At 38.5% G+C, this 16,642-nt stretch overlaps 2 protein-coding genes across 2 annotated transcripts; both read right to left on the minus strand.

The window, feature by feature from the left end:
• Positions 1 to 1,915: 1,915 nt before the first annotated feature.
• fkbp6 (FKBP prolyl isomerase 6) lies at positions 1,916 to 7,429 on the minus strand. The gene is made up of 9 exons (XM_063495236.1): positions 6,982 to 7,429; positions 4,940 to 5,057; positions 4,591 to 4,680; positions 4,301 to 4,503; positions 4,039 to 4,158; positions 3,719 to 3,916; positions 3,392 to 3,501; positions 2,524 to 2,624; positions 1,916 to 2,130 (listed from the first exon to the last, which is right to left on the minus strand). Exons 1-8 carry the CDS (start codon positions 7,054 to 7,056, stop codon positions 2,543 to 2,545), a joined length of 996 nt encoding a protein of 331 aa, XP_063351306.1. The 5' UTR covers positions 7,057 to 7,429; the 3' UTR covers positions 1,916 to 2,130; positions 2,524 to 2,542.
• A 53-nt stretch (positions 7,430 to 7,482) lies between these two features.
• tmem244 (transmembrane protein 244) lies at positions 7,483 to 15,573 on the minus strand. Its single transcript, XM_063495237.1, has 6 exons — positions 15,413 to 15,573; positions 12,300 to 12,385; positions 12,102 to 12,178; positions 8,705 to 8,830; positions 8,374 to 8,418; positions 7,483 to 8,164 (listed from the first exon to the last, which is right to left on the minus strand). The coding sequence occupies exons 1-6, from the start codon at positions 15,503 to 15,505 to the stop codon at positions 8,067 to 8,069; spliced, it is 525 nt and encodes a 174-aa protein (XP_063351307.1). The 5' UTR covers positions 15,506 to 15,573; the 3' UTR covers positions 7,483 to 8,066.
• Between the last annotated feature and the right edge of the window lie 1,069 nt (positions 15,574 to 16,642).

Here is a 16,642-nt window from a genome sequence, read left to right on the forward strand (position 1 = left end):
TTGAACTGAATGATGTTAAAATCAAAAGTTTGACTACTTTTTAAATTTATACTGCTGATAATTCACATTAAATGTTATAAAATAACTAGATTTAACATTTAGTTTTACATTAAAACAATAACATTTAACAATTAGAGTGAGATGTAGAAGGGTTGTCGTGAACATGGTTATAAGTGACCTTAAAAACATTTAAAAAATGTAATAAATTTCAGCAATCTACAACCCGTACAGCTAGTGGGACTTAAATGTATGTTATTTGCTCTACTATTTACAACTTTGATTAGGTGAAAGTCAATGCTCAGTGTTTTTCCACTCTGGATTGATAATGAGCAAAATAAAACCTCCTGCTAGTTTCAGCCATACAGCTTAAGGGTTCTTTATTGCCATCTTACAGTTTTGCAGCTGTTGTTTTAAAGTACAGCCTAGGGCTCAAGTTCATGTTCGTGGGCAGCTGCTTTGGCTTTGAAATGAAGTAGTGTTTCTAATATGCAGCTTTGCAAATACTTGAGGGTGTTCACACACTGACCTGAGCCTGCATTGTATTAATATCCTGCAAGTTTATACTGGCACCCCCAGGAAAATTGCTTGGATCATTTTTGGATAATATAATATTTCTAGTAACCACAAATTCTAAACGATAGCTTTTAATATGTGAATAATTAAAAAAGCTACTTGTTAAATTACTGTTCAATATGCACAACTACAATATAAAAGGTAAACTGACTACTTTTTTACCTGTGTATGCAGTGTATACTACATGCTTATAATTGTATCATATTTTAAAGGCCCAGAGCCAGTCAGAGCTGATCACAGCACATGCACAGCAGGTAAACTACACATTTGATCCTAAACTTTGAGCACTCACAGGTAACACACATCACATAGCATGTGACCTATGTTTAAAAATAAAAAGGGTTACATACCCATATGCACACACCGGTGTACAAACACAAAAACATTACTAATTCTTACCTGAGCTGGAGGTAGTATGTGAATCTGGAGACCATTGTTTTGTTGCCTGATTGAATTCAGTAAAGCTTTGTTTCACAAAGCACAACCTACTCACCATGTGGTGGGAGTTGATAGTAAAACTGACCTACCCACACAGTGAAAAGTGGATTAGCCAGAGAAGTAAATTAGATTTTTGTCCACCTCCCCACCTCTGATGTCATGCCACTACTCAACTCAGTCTCTCCGTGACTTCAGTTTTATTTATCATTCACTTACTTCCTGCGTTGTTTCTTCCCTGTATCCCTCACGCTACCTCCACTTTGAGATCATTTTCATTTGGGCCTAGAGTACTGAATGTAGAGGACGGCCAAAGGCGGTACAAAGGGCATCTATAACAGTAAATCTTTCAAATAAGTTTTGAAAAATGAGATAAAATTGGTAATTTTGCAATTTTTTTACACTCCTAATAGCTCAAATAGTCCGATATCATCATATCTTAAGTTTGCACAAGTTTGGCTGCTTGTGGCAGTTTGGTTTGTTACAAACATTGCTCAGTTATGCCCCTGGTATCTGCTACACTCCTGCAGTAGTATCAGAAAGGGCACCCCCTGCTGTCACTGGAGATTCTTTCTCAGGTAATTAGGTCAAGTGAAGCTCACAATTAAGCGCAAACCCTTAATGTAGCTCATCTCCCCACCCCTGTAAGCCCCCTATCCCATCTGCTTCAGTAAGAGGAAATGAATCCGGTCTGGACTGCCAGGATGGAAAAAAACAAACAAACCAAACAGCAGTTTTAATATTAGAATTACATCCATAATATCTGCCTACAACAGATTAGCTTGTGAGCTAATAAACTGAAGATGAAACTAAAGATGAGAAAACCTTAGTTTCCCATTAGTCAACAAAGACTAGCTCTTCTGGAAGTGAACATTGTATTTTTTATTATCATCATCTCAAGATCCCAAACAAATGCTTAACACTCCAGCAAACATGTAAGGAATATGTACAGCAGGAGTCCAAAGGAGAGAAAGGGTACTAATGAGAAACATTATTTAACAAAATATCAAAACAACAATTAATTTGAGATAATTATGAAAGAATTGAAACAATGATTACAACCCAACTCCCTTCATAAGTAGAAAACAAATTATGAATAGAAAACATGGTGAATCTTGAAACCTGCAACACAAACAGTGCAATAACTGAGGTCAGAGACGAAGTCAAAGACGATTTGTCCGTGCAAATGGCAAAAACTCATGAGAACTGTAGTTTGTGTCAGATCATACAGTTAATGTTTGGTTAAATGATGAGATCCAGATCAGCAGAAGGAAACTAACCAACAAGATTTTACTTTGAAACACAGTCTAGTATTTTTTTTCATGGCTTCATTAAAAGTTATTATACAGAGTGTATTTATTATAATTTATTTGTGACGACGGGTGTAGCAGGTTTAAGGAAAAAGGACAGTTACTGGCACATCACACGGAAGTCATTTTAAAATGTTAACCCTCCCAAAGAGATGAGCTTAAAATATATGAAAATCAGACAGAATGAATGAACAGGATTTCTCACCTCCTCCTCCTGCTGGTCCTCACATTTTCACTGAGCCCTTCAGCTCTCTAAACATCTTTGAGTACAAGTCTTTCTCTTTGTCCAGGCTGTCTTTATAGCACCTGGAACAAGAAAATGACACGTGAATATCTTCCAAGTGGTTTCACAAATGTTACAAAAGACAGTTATGATCCACTATGAGGAACACCTTGCTTGTACTGGGCTGTACCTCTTTTTGCCTTGTGTGAGCTTTGTGACATGGTATGATATCCTGCGGGAAGTTGTGGATTCAGATATGCTCTTCTGCACACATTGGCTGAGTAACAACTGGTTATTTGAGTTAATGTTGCCTTTTTAGCAGCTTGTAGCAGTCTGGCCAATGAGGCAGAAAACCACTGCTAACTGTTCATTTTCCCTTTTTTGGATCATTTCCTTGTAAACCCCAGAGATGGCCATGTGGGAAAATTCCAGTAACTCAGCAGTTCCCAAAATACTCAGATCAGCCTGTCTGGCACCAACAATCATGGCACATTCACAGTCACTTAAATCACCTTTCTTCCCCATTCTGATGCACAGTTTAAAGTTTAGCAGGTAGTCTTGACCATGTATACATGGCTAAATCCAGTTTCTGCCATGTGACTGACTGATTAGACGTTTGATAGACCTTAACGAGCTGTTGAAGCAGTTAAACAGTGCACCTAAAAAAGTGGTGGGTGAGTGGAGGCATTAATATAAAATTAATGTAATAGTCACAGTTGTGTGGACAGACAGAAGGCTCTAGGTCCGGTAGCTGTTACAGTTTCAGCGCACTGCTGTGCATACTGCTGTGCACAGGCCAGGGGAAACAGCTGAAACAGCATTTATTCTAAAGTCATTAAAATCATCTTACATTGTCACTTTCCTCAGAAGGTTGTTGATGTCGCTGTCAAAGGGCTTCTGTGCTTGAGCAGATGTGAGGCAACACTGAGCACTCGCATACTCATGCAGCTCCAGGTAAGCCTAAAAGAAATGTGATTAGTGTATCAAACTGCATCTTTAACTAAGTTAATATGTTGTGGGAGACTTGAAACACGAAAGCATGAATAAAAATGATTTTGCTTCACGTTTTTCCTGTGTCATCACCCCCCTTTTTTTTTTGTTTTTTAAACCCCCCAGAGACAGTGAAGATTTTTTATCTGACAGTCTGGAAGACAAACAAACAAAAGCCCCGCCCTACCTGTCCGCAGCGGAAGAGAGCCTTTGTGTTGGCAGAGTCTATCTCCAAGGCTTTGTTTCCATATTTCAGGGCTTTGTGCGGTCTTTCCAGACGGAGCTCAGCGAGAGAAATATTCAGGTAGAGAGGAAGCAGAGCCGTCTTGATCCTCTCCTTCTCTGAATCACTCTGTGTTTCCCTGTTTCCCAGCAGCATCATAGCCTGCAGGCAAAGCAGAGAAATATAATAAAAAACACTTTCACCAAGAACCACTTGGCATGACATCAGCCATCGCAGTAAAACGTAATTAAAAATAAAAATAATTAACATACTTCAAAATTTACCTGTTTATATCGATCTTTGGCATTGTAATATCGGTTCTGATTGAAGAAACGGTTGCCAAAGCTCCGCAGTGTGTTGACAACTTCAAGAAGTGTGGACAGAGGAACGGTGTTCTGCTCCTCCTGAGGAGGAGAACAGAAATCAAAGACTGTTTCTGATCTGTGTTATAAAAGCAAAAAAGTAGAGGTTTTTAAGTATGTGTGGTAAAGATGCAGATCTGTCTGAGGTTGGTAGTACTAAACAGAGCACCTGCAGCCTCCCTACCAGACTCATTGCAATAAAGTCATCCACTTGTCCTGAGTCAAGGTAGTCGAGGATCTGAACCTCATACAGAACCACAGCTGCTGCGGGGATAAATGGAGGGCATCCCATTTCCCCGTAAGCATACTGAGGCTGGAGGAGGAACCGAGAGAACTCTCCTTTCTTCATGGTCAACAGACCCAGCTCCAGCCCGGCCAGTGTCACATCTGTTTAAAGAATGACTTTTTAAACTGGTATATTTCAGGCAGGAAAACAAAAAACTCACGGTTCAGCCATTGTAGAGCGTTTCTCACCTCTCCCCAACTTCATCATCCGGGGGTATTTGAGGTTAGTGGTGGTTTCAAAAGGCTGATCAGAATATTCCAGGAAGCCTGAGTAATGGACTGTGTGGGAGTAAAACCAGACCATCAGTGATGTAGCAGCTGGACCAGCTCACACTCACAAAATTCACAGGTTAGTTCCCATAAAATGGTAAACGTGACCTTCAGGTGATGACTGGGTGCAAGGTTCATGACAATTTGAACAACACTCTACCAGAAGTAGAGATTTTTGTGAATTGTGGCTAGACAAACTAAAAATCCTGACCTCACTTATATGATAATTTACAACTGTAAGAGGCTTTAACAAGAAATGTGTACATACTCAGTACTGAAGCGTTTTCGGGGACAGGTGGGCCCTCTCCTGGCTGTACCACCTCCTTCAGGATTCCTCCATCTCCTATGATGTCGTTCATCCGCGGACGTAGCTGCTCAAAAGGACTCTACGACAGAAAGAAGATTAAATGACACTTGGCAAAAGACACACAATTTATACTCAAACACCGACCGCTGCATTCTTATGTGTGACACAAAATTGGTATAGATTTGCTACTGAAAAGTATGTGTACTTCAAGGACCAAAAATGTTCATAGTGTGAGTGTAAAAATGTTTTTGAGTCAAGTTTGATTTCATATGGAATGATTCATGACCTTCACATAACAGAATTGTGCAAATGTCTATAGCACCCTTCATTTCGTTATATTATGTTTTCAAGGAGCAAGAACTTCTCATAATTTTTTAAGTGGTTCCCCAGACTTTATGGAGGTCTTTCTAAGGTTTTCTTTGCTGCTCTGCTATTTTACACATTTTAGTCCAGTCCTTGTACCTAACTATTTTCAAAGGAATGCTTTCTTATTTGTTTGTGTGTTTAGCCACTTAAAACTGACCAATTAATCATTCAAGCATAAAAAAGCCCCCAACTCAAGGCATGAAAGTGTTGCATATACACATAACAAACAACTTAACAAAGAACTGATTTTTAAATTGTATCTTTATCCTTGTTACAAGCAGCTAATCACAAGAACACGGCATGGCATAGTTGTTTTCTTTAGTTGAAGAAAAAAAAGAAGAAGACAAAAACATCCCTGTGCCCTCAAAAAAAGAAAAGTGAACAAATGGAGGAAAATAGTGGTAGACCAGGCAAGGGTCACAAAGGGCTGTACACATACATACATACACACACACACAAAAAAAAAAAAATAGTAAAAGAATACCAATATTAAATGGCATAATAGGCAGCAAATAATGACACAATAAAATAGGCTGGCAGTTAAAAAAAACTAATAAATATAATTCTCAAAAGAAAAAAAAATCTTACTGCTTTTTAGCACACAGCAACAGTAAAAAAACAAAGCGTAGTTGTAGTGGGAGACAAGGCTCCATCCCATCTAGCTTTTAGTCATTTACAATGAACAATATTGTGCCTGTGAACAAAGACAGCGAGCAGCAGTGTATTTTTTAATAAGCCGTTACACAACTGGAATGAAAATCAGTGACATGGTCTTATGGTCTTAGAGATTAATCCCAGTCTGACATTTTCAGTTCAAATTGTTGTAGGTATGTACAAAGAAATGTCAGGAAGGAAGGAGGCAGAACAGTGAGGCTCTAGGATGTTTTATATTTGACGATCTGATTGTGATACCTCATACAATAGTAGTTAGAAAACACCTTCATTTTTCAGCATGGCAATGATCCCAAACACCCCAAAACACCCACAGTCATGGACTGGCCTCCCCAGAGCTCACAGCTCAACTTTACTGAAACAGTGTGGGCTCATCTTGATAGAGAATAGAACAAACAGCAGCCAATATCCAAAGAAGAGCTTTGACCATCCTCCAAGAAGCCTGGAGAACTATTTCTGAAGACTACTTAAAGAAATGAATAGAAAACTTGGTTGTGTTGTTGATAAAACGTGGTCTTACCAAATACTCACTCGTTACAATCGTGCAAACTCTGTTTTTGCACGTTTCAATAAATTGCTGCAACTTTTACTAGCAAAATATGAAGAAAATTTAATAAAAACTTTTGCACAGCATTGTGTGTGAGGTATTTAGAGTAAATACTGTTGACACTAATCAGAATTCTCTTGCATGTAAAATCATTGTGTTGAATTAGCAGTGAAGTACATAACCAGCTGACACTTAAGGCTAACGGTGAACTGTATCTAATTTTACCAAGCTAGTTGTGTCATTTCATACCTGGGCACTATTTAAAAATAATAGCCTACATAAAGCATGTATGTTTTTTCTAGACTAGCTGTAATATTATATTATAGTGGTTATATTTTTAGTAAAAATTCAAACTTTGCTAGCATTTGGCCAGTTAGCTGAGCTAGCAACTTTCAGGCTCTCTGACACGTGTACTTACCGGAGACCTCGTTTCGAGTGGCTCCTCGTCGTTTATTAGCCTCCGCAAACTCGATATTAACCCGTTCCTTGACATTTACTCGGTGGTATGAGTTAAAACTGTTGTAAACAGCGCTGTTACACAGATAACTGTAAAGCCAGTTCCCTAGTTTGTTCTGGCGCTCAGGCTTGGGTTAATTACACCACGTGACCTTGACGAGCGCTGGTCCAGGAAGCGTGTCTGTGCAATTTGTCTGCACATTTAGGTGAGCCAATGCCAACTAAACACGGGGCTGGTATTACCAATCCCAATACTGAAACTTTTAGCCTATAAATTCAGTTTATTTGGGAAGAGCACTGTATCATCATCAGTTTGCAAATTCCGCCCTTAACGAGCCTTTTGAACTATTGACTATTTTGAAACTGGGGTCTGTGTTGTTTTACTTTAACCGCCCGTTGATATAAAAAAAGACACAGACTACAAATAGAGACACACAGGTAAAAAAAAGAAACAATAAAAATGTCCTTGTTCATAAAACCTTTAATTCAAATTCCAAATACATTTTAAATATTGTAAATATAACAAACATTAAAGTTATTTTTGTGTAGATGTGCACTGAGTTTATTTAGACAAAACTGTGTGGCCACAGTTGAGCAACAAATTATATGTGAATATATGTAACAAATTCTGAAGCTTACACTAACATAAGAAATAATGATAATTTTTTTAAAAAAAAAAGACAAAAACTATCTATGCACACATATCAGTCCGTAGATTACAGGTAGTATATAATTCACAGTTTTTCCAACTGTAACATCTGTTGCTTTAAGCTTATGTTTAAAGTTTTAAGTGTGTAAACAAATAATACAAAACTGAAATATAATAAACTGTACAGAAAAGGTTAAAAAAAGATGTTAAATAGACAAAAGTAGGCCATTTGTACAAAGTGGGATCAGACTATTACTTGAACTGAACTAAGCTGGTAAGGAAACAAAGTCAGTCTTGTGGTTCTCTTTAGAATATGTACAGTATATATAACTTTATTGACATACTTTAGTTGCTAATACCAGTAATAACACTGTCTGCAGTGAAATGCTTCATTTTCATCAAAAATTCTGCAGTTCAGCCGGATAGACAAAGTTGCTTCTGAAAAATTTGTAGGCCATTAGCTGTCCTCCAAATATCATCATTACCAGGCCTGTACCTGTGGAGAGAAGAGTTAAATGACTGCAAGAGCAGCTGAATCTGCAGGCATGATGGAAGTGAGCTATAGTATGTCTGGATAGAAGAAATGTAATATCTTGAAATAGATTGGAAGCTTGAAAAACAAAGTGGATATTTTTTTGTGTTCTGCAAATGAGATTGGAGTCAGACAGAGGCACAGACAGAACAATGAAGGAGTACATATCTTACCCAGAGCCATCCACCAGTGCTCAGCTGAAGGGAAGTCTGACATCACTGCAAAACACACCAGAATACAATTTAAATTTTGTGACAACAATTACTATCAAACTAATGAATACTGACTGTGACCTTGGGGGAAAAGATAAATATGAAAGCTTTATGCTTGGATAAACTGAATCCAGTTTAGCGGTGGACATTCAAATGAAATAGCGTCCGTGGGTTTATACGCTGAGCTGCAGCTTCTATATCCAGTTACATAACCAGGCCTCCAATCCTATCAGCTGTTCCGCTCAATTGATCCACTTTGTGTTTCTGCGTGTGTGTGTGTGTGTGTGTATACCTGCTACAGTCATTGCAATGTGGAGAAGTGTGACAGTTATGGCATAGTCCCAAACCCACTCCTCCACAATCCAGGCAAACACCAGTCCTCCCAAAATATAGGTCACTTCTGTGGAAATTACTCCGACTGCAGGAAGAAAGCAAGAAAGTGGCACATCACCTTACAGAGCTGCTTTTGCTTTAACAATAAACTGCTATCTCCAGTCACATGCGACTGTGATAATGCTGAGCCACTATAAAATGACATTTTCAGACTGTTATCAGCACTCCTGATACTGAGCAGGAGCCCTTCAATCTTTTGTTCAGGTCAGGAGATTCCAGAAACAACAACCAATGAAAATCAGAGGCCTGACAGAATGAAGCTGGAGCCAGGGCTGCAGCGCAGTGACACCAGGGATGTCCGGAGAGGCATGAGGATGATCGCTGGCTGCAGGCCCAGCAGTCAAATGCTAGATGGGGATATCAAGAGGGCCAACAGGCTTAAATGTTTATTTGGAAGATTTGGCGCACCGCCTTGCATTAACTAGCAATGCTGCCACCACCTCCGGAGACATGTCTGGAGAAGGTCCCTGTTCTGACACCACGAGGGCCCATCCCAATGCCAGCAACTCAGCGATTGCAGTCTGGTAGCCTCTTAGTTCACACATCATGAAGGCTAACTGCTTGCATACACACACACCACGGTACACTATCAGATTCATGTTCTCTGATTTCTCCAACACCTTTAAAAAAGATGACTCCTATGTAGGTTATTGCAGTGGTGTCCTGGATCATAGATTACTTTACCAGATATTATGAGTAATTCACATTTTTGAGCAGTACTGGAACTACACAGTACACCACGACCTGTTTACTTTCCTCTTTGAGCTGCAAGCTTGAGACTTAAAGTTCACAGCAGTCTTTTCTTGGATTAATGAGAAATAAATCATCTTATTTGAAGCTGACCTTTCTCTCCTAAGTAAGCCCATTTAGGAAAAATAACCTTGGTTATTTGGAGAATAATAAGAGAAACACGAGGAGTTCTTTCACTGTGTTAATGGGTCAAGTTTCATCCTTAACAACTTAAATATGCAAAAAGGACATGAGAGAAAAAAGGGTTGCATTATTCTGATTTCAGAATTTTCCTGCTTTACTATCTGGAGCTTCAATCCACCAACTGCCCGGAGTTTATATTATTAGAAATAAACAAAAGCTAATTACCCAGACAATTTCACAGATACGGTTATTACAAAAAGAAATGACTTAACAGATTTAATGATTTTGTTGTCAGTGTGGGTCCAAATCTGGTGAAGGAAATAAAAAAATACACTGCCTGGGGAGAACAATGTAGGTGAGAACTGTGGACTAGAAAGTCCAAATTCAATACTTCTGGAAATTGCAGAGATTATACAAGAAAGAGAGATTATGGAAATGTAAAAATTAATTTTCAACAGATAGTGATGACATTGATATGACTATACTGAAGAAAGTAATTCATGAAATTATGTGTCCAATTACATTTATATGTAATTTATCACTCAGAACAACTAGATCAACATCTATGGTAATGATGGAGTTAGTGTAAAATATTACCGAACATATACATAATAAAAAATATGCAGTGGGGATATTTATTGACCTGTAAGAGGCTTTTGATACAATTGACAATAAAATATTGTTACAAAAAATGGAAATATATGATGTGAGAGGGGCCAAAAACAGCTGGTTAAAAAGTTATCTTGATGACAGACAGCAATTTGTACAAATTGGTCAGTCAAATCTGTGTGCTTGAATATTTTACGTGTGGTGTCCCACAAGGTTCAGTATTGGGTCCCAAACTATTTACTATGGCATCTGTAGAGTGACAAACTTGTGTGCATCTATGCATGTGCATATGGATATGTATAGGTATGTAAGTATGTATTTATTTATGTATGTGTTTATGTATGTATGCATTTGTATGTAGATATGTATATTGTTACCATTTTGATTAAGAGATTATATGCAAATTTAGGGGCAGGACTGGATGATCCACTGCTTCTTTCTGCTCACCTTTTGTTCCAGTTTATAGATCATTTTGTTGGGAATTTTTTATTTCAGTTTCCTGTGTTTGTTTGGGTTTTTTTTTTTTGAAATTTTAATAATTCAGAAAGAAAGAAAGAAAGAAAGAAAGAAAGAAAGAAAGAAAGAAAGAAAGAAAGAAAGCCCGTAGGCCTGAATGTGAGTGAGAATAGTAATCTGTCTCTCTGTGTTAGCTGTGTGATAGACTGGCAGTCTAGGGTGTGCTCGCCCTATGACAGCTGGGATAGGCTCAAGCCCTTTATATATATATTTAAACACAAGAATCCACGTCTCCCTCAAATTTGACAGTTTCCTTGTCCCAAGTTCTCAGTTATGTGTACATTATATGCAGTAATTAAATCAGAGCCACTTTCAGGTGCCCGCTTCTTCACAAGCGGTTGCCACAGTGGGTCTTTGAAGTCAGACAATTGTGAGAACAGATGGAATACGCAACGTTTTCTTTTAGATCATATAATCAAAATATGGTCAATGTGTTTTATTTTAAATTAAAACGTATTTACTTCTGAAAAACTGGAAAGGAGCTAAATTATACTGTAGGTAATTTTAATTACAGCATAAGTCATTTTAAATAGTGCGTAATTCCAAGATAATTCTGTGTAAAAACGAATGACTGTAGCTACTGTCTTTCGATGAATGCTGCAATGTGCCAGAAGATGCTTTATGAGTCTCTCTGTTGGGGCAAAAGCAAACAAATATAGAAAGGGTTAGCTCGGTCTGTCGGCTGGAGCTGCATGTAGTCATGCAAAAGAAGCTGCTATCAGAGCTCCCCCCTCAGCACAGTGTTCTGGTTAGTCAGAGGAGAATTATATACTAAACATGACTCACTGCAGCGCTGAACGTCACAGGAGGTCCTTGCTTCCTTCTTGTGGCTGTCAAGTTACACAGTTCCTCCTCTTTCTGATGAAGTAGTATAATTTTACAATTTCTACAGTCTTGAGCAACTGTTATGAAGCAGTTCCCCCACAGGGGTTATTAAAGTTTCTCTGATTTCTGTTCAGGCTTTAATGCACTAAAAACACTTAAAGACTACCTATCATAGTCATTTACATCTCTTTCTGTATAAAAACACCCCCCCCCCCCCCCCCCCCCCATAGTTTACCTTTATAGTTCAATGGAAATAGAAGTAATCTATTATCACGAAATATGCAACTATTGAACTAAAGGTACTCGCTGTGGAGGAGGACAGCATATGTCTCATATGTTTTGGATTTAATCTTAAAAGTAACTCAGTAATTCAGCATTTTGTAAAATACTGGCCTCTGAAATGCAGCAGAATGTAAGTAACAGAGGTCATGAAAATGATGTGCTCCTCTAGTTTTACTTCACAACTAACTCACCCAGGTATTTGGGGTTCTGCCATGACGGTTGGGCGGTGTAGTCGAATGGAGCCAACAAGCTGTTGATTTCATGAACCCTGAAGACATGAAGCAAGGAAAGATAATGACGTGAGCACGAACAATAACAAGTCTGCTGTAACCTGCTTATCTGACTCTCTTATCCCACTGGGTCTCATTATCGTGTGAGTCTGAGTTTACCTGAGCAGTCCAATGCAGAGACTGACCGCGATGTAGTAGAGAGAGTAGAAGCAAACCATGCACATCAACAGATTCTGCAGAACAACCTGAGGAGGGGAGAATGAAGACTAAACCATTAAAGCTAAAGAAGAAGCTATAAAACCTGCTGTAGTCCAAGTTTCCTGTACTGAAAAAAATCTCTTTCTGAAGGAGCATAAAGAACAAACAGTAATTAAGATTCTGTGATGAAATACTACTTATTTATAATGCTGCACCTTACTGGCAGCATTTTTGCCTCATTTCTAACTGTTTATGACAGAGAGGGCAGGACAGAAATATCAAGCGTTATGGCTTTATTTTCACATTTTTCTGAGAAAACTCATCTGGAGATGTTTACCGGAAAAGACACGGGTTATCTGATATATTGCTTGGCTCCTGAAGCTGACAGAAAATCACTGCTCCTCTCCTCCATCTTCTTCCTACGTGACCCAGAAAACTCCTGACAGCAGACAGTCAATGAATGCTCCCTAAGGCATCCTTTTATAGATGACTGACTGCAACCTTTTCAGAAAATCAGTTATATAACACCCTAGGAGGGCCGATAACACCCCTCAGGGCTGACAGTTTGGCTTGTCAGACACAGGTAAAACTAATTACATTAAAAACTGGTTCCATTCCAGTCAGGTGTGCCGGTGCCAGCACAACGGCTCGCTGGCTTGCCGGCATACTTTAATGGAATGGGGTCATCGTTAATCTTATTAGTTACTGCTGTGACAAGTCAAATGTCTGCAGATAAGATGAATAACAACTTTCACTGCACTTTCGGGTAAAATAAACAGGCACTTCTGGTTTCGAAGATAACAGGATACATGATGACGAGTCAGGCTGCTCATGTGTTTTTTTGGACTCATTTCTTCATCACTAATGATAAATGTTAGATATCCAGTATTTCCGACAGAGAAAAGTGCAGCTTGTTGCAGTTTATGCCCCCAAACTCTGGAACATCCTACCTAAAAATGTTAGAAACTCAAACTCTAGCGACAATGCCAAGAATCTTGGATTTGAGTAGGGTTTTTCATTCAATAGTAATAAATCGATCAAAATCGAGTGAGAAGTGGTGCATTTCATAATACCATCATACAGCTGTACCTACCGCTGAGTTCATCCACATTTAGTAATCTGGCAGATACAAAGAAAATTCCTATTTTCTTCATCAGTGTCATACTGCCCTTACTTTCAATTTGATCTTTCTCTGTATTTTGTTCTGCCCCCTGTTTGTAAATATGCACTCTTTGCTGTTCTCTGTTGAATGGATCTACATCCAAAATGAAACGGCAGTCTTATGTTGTTCATTACCTCAGATCTCTTTTCTCATTTAAATCTAGTAATTACACCACACAGTTGAATAAGCCTTATATATTCTCCATGTGTACACTAATGTTAGTAGAACTGCTTCAGGTACTGCGCACCGCTCAAATAGAATGAACTGCAAACAAGCTCTGACAGCTTCAATATCTGATGATTTTTTATAACTCTTCCAACATTTTCTCAATTCAGTTATTATTTCTTGTCTTTATTTAATCTTTGTTTATTGTTGTTCGACTGTTTCTCTGTTCTGATCGTGTTCTTGTGTGATGTGTTTTCATTTTCTCAGGTCTCCCTTGGACAAGACATTGGAAACATTTTGTTTCTGTGACTGGCAGACTGATGTTTTAATATATAAAATGTAAGACATTTGCTGTAATAAGAAAATTGCAGCAGCATGAATGATGCTCTGTTTTTTTCCTAAGATTACTAAACTAACTCTCTAAAAAACATGTAAATAGGCACCTCAGGCATATACTGTTCTGTACAAAAGTCTCGAGCCACCCCTCATTTCTTTATATTTTGCCAGGAAAGTGGGATATTGGTTCAGCAATTTATTAAAAAGAAAATGAAATATAGTATATAAGGCAAAACTGCAAGTCAATATGACTGTTACAGTGATGCCACAATGCTTCAATAAAGTTAAGGTCTGGGCTCTAGGGGGGGCAATCCATGAGTGATAGTGTGTGTTTTTCCATTCATGTATGCTTTAACAGCACTGGCAGTATGTGAGAGATTATTATGCCCCCACTTCCACTGAGATCATTTCTGATGAGGCTTTAGTGAACAGTAGATGGATCAACTGAAGGGCCAGATGCATCTCTCAAGTCCTGTTTTTTTGCTTGAATGATTCATAGCTCATAAGGTCTTAAGTGGCTCAACAAAAACAAACAAACAAACAAACAAACAAAAAGAAAAATATCCATCTGACAGGTATAAGGACTTGACTGAAAATGAAAGGCAGCCAATGTCCAAAGACAGACTTTGAAAGACCTGGAGAACTATTGCTCAACAACACTTTAAAAACAAAAATTAAAAGCTAACTAACTCCTTGCAAGCAGACTATAAAGAAAAGAGGTGTGGGTCAAGACTTTTGCACAGGACTGTAAGATAATGTTAGCAGTTTTTACATCAGCACAAAAATGGAAAAATGCTTAACAGTTTAATATATGAATACTTTACAGACTCTGCACCTGATATGTGGTGTTAAGGTACATTAATGTACAATGTTTTCTCATCTTCCAGTATTTCTTGATTGCATTTCACAATATATTCTGAGCTCATTGGGATGTTTAGACCTTAGATACTGTCTATGATTGCGTCTCACTGTATATTTCAACGGTTTGGATCACAGTGTGAGTCTGTCCAAAACCATTAAAGTAGCTGAGCTCATGCTAATACCATCAGAGACAACTAAACACTTTGGCTAGCTGTCTGCTTGCCATCTTATTGCCATCTCCTGATTACAGATTGTGTTTTAAAAGCATGACCTAGAAATTAGCTTTGATTTCTAGGAATGCAAGCCTACAACCAGATGTGCAGGGCCACATACGCTTATGGATTAGAAAATATGACATTATAGGAAACCACTGTTAGCTAAATGTTAATTATGTGTGTAATAAGGTGCTATAATTCAAATGATTGTCAGTAATTGTAATTTTCAGTAAGAAAATTATTACCAAGTTGGCTAAACATTTTGACCTTCCACATGCAGTAGTCTGACTGTATTCTAACCATTTTCTACATACAGTACCAGAGTATGTCCTTACCCAGGTATCACTGGGTGTAGTCTTGAGGGAGATGGGTCCATGGCGTTTTATGAGCGCGACTCCACAGCAGCGACAGCAGTAGTCCAACAACATGAATGGTTGCTGGTCTATATGAGAGAGGCAGCATGTGTATATCTGAGTGTGTGTGAGAGCATGTTGAGGGAAGAAAGGAAGGAGGGTTGGATTAGAAGAAATAAGATTACTACTAAGAAGACTGAGTCAATCCCAAAGCGGATGAAGGCAAACATATACATGTAGTCAGTATAGCTGTGAACACTTACACATAAGCTAGAGGAAGGATGTTGATTTTGAGACTTCAGGAAGTGCTACAGACATAAATTTATGTGACAGTGTAGTAAACTTAATTTAGTTCATCACTCACAGGCTTTCTTTATTTTTTTTATTTGTGTTCAAATAATAATGCCCTTACATTACAAAGGCAAAATGGTTCACTGAATAATAAAATCACTGATGAGAATGACTGGCTGCCTCTCCTTGAGACTGGTCTGGCCAGAGGTTTCTTCCTGTTAAAAGGGAGTTTTTCTTTCCCACTGTCGCCAAGTGCTTGCTCATAGAGGGTCATGTGATTTTGGGGTTTCTTTCTAATATTGTTGGGTCTTTATAATATAATATAAATATAACCGTTAAACAACACCTGTTTTGAATGAGTGACTCTTGCTCAGTCTAAATGTGTAAATCATCCTTGAATTTGTTTTGTGGGGGGTGGAGGTTGGGGAGAATATTAAAACTTTTATTCTGCAGTTTGTAATGTGAACACTGGGTGGCAGCATAGCCTCAAATGAACTTAACCAACACACACACACACACACACACACACACACTGGAAGAGATGATAAGAGGCGCATGCAAGGGACTGGCAGCAACAGATAAGATGCTGACCATTCATATGTATATATTTGTGCTGTGTGTGTCACAAATTGTTTTTCTACATGTCTATTTTTGCCGTAGAGAAGAAAAAAGAAAAAAAGAACAGATTGGGGAAATCTGGAGGGGGGACTGGGGGCTGCCAGCTGCTGACCATCCATCATCTGTCATGAACAGAAGCGAGAGTGTCAGACAGGAGACAGAGAAATGACAGCAGCTCCACGTCCTCGTATCCTCCAGAAATTACGCAGGAAACTATATTCAACTCCTCAGCGTCACAACATGCGTATCCCCCTTTGAGTGAGCGGTAAAGCACATGCACGTGCGCCTTTGTGTGGAGTGTGG

The sequence above is a fragment of the Pelmatolapia mariae genome, linkage group LG15, assembly GCF_036321145.2.
Source record: "Pelmatolapia mariae isolate MD_Pm_ZW linkage group LG15, Pm_UMD_F_2, whole genome shotgun sequence".
Taxonomy (NCBI): domain Eukaryota; kingdom Metazoa; phylum Chordata; class Actinopteri; order Cichliformes; family Cichlidae; genus Pelmatolapia; species Pelmatolapia mariae.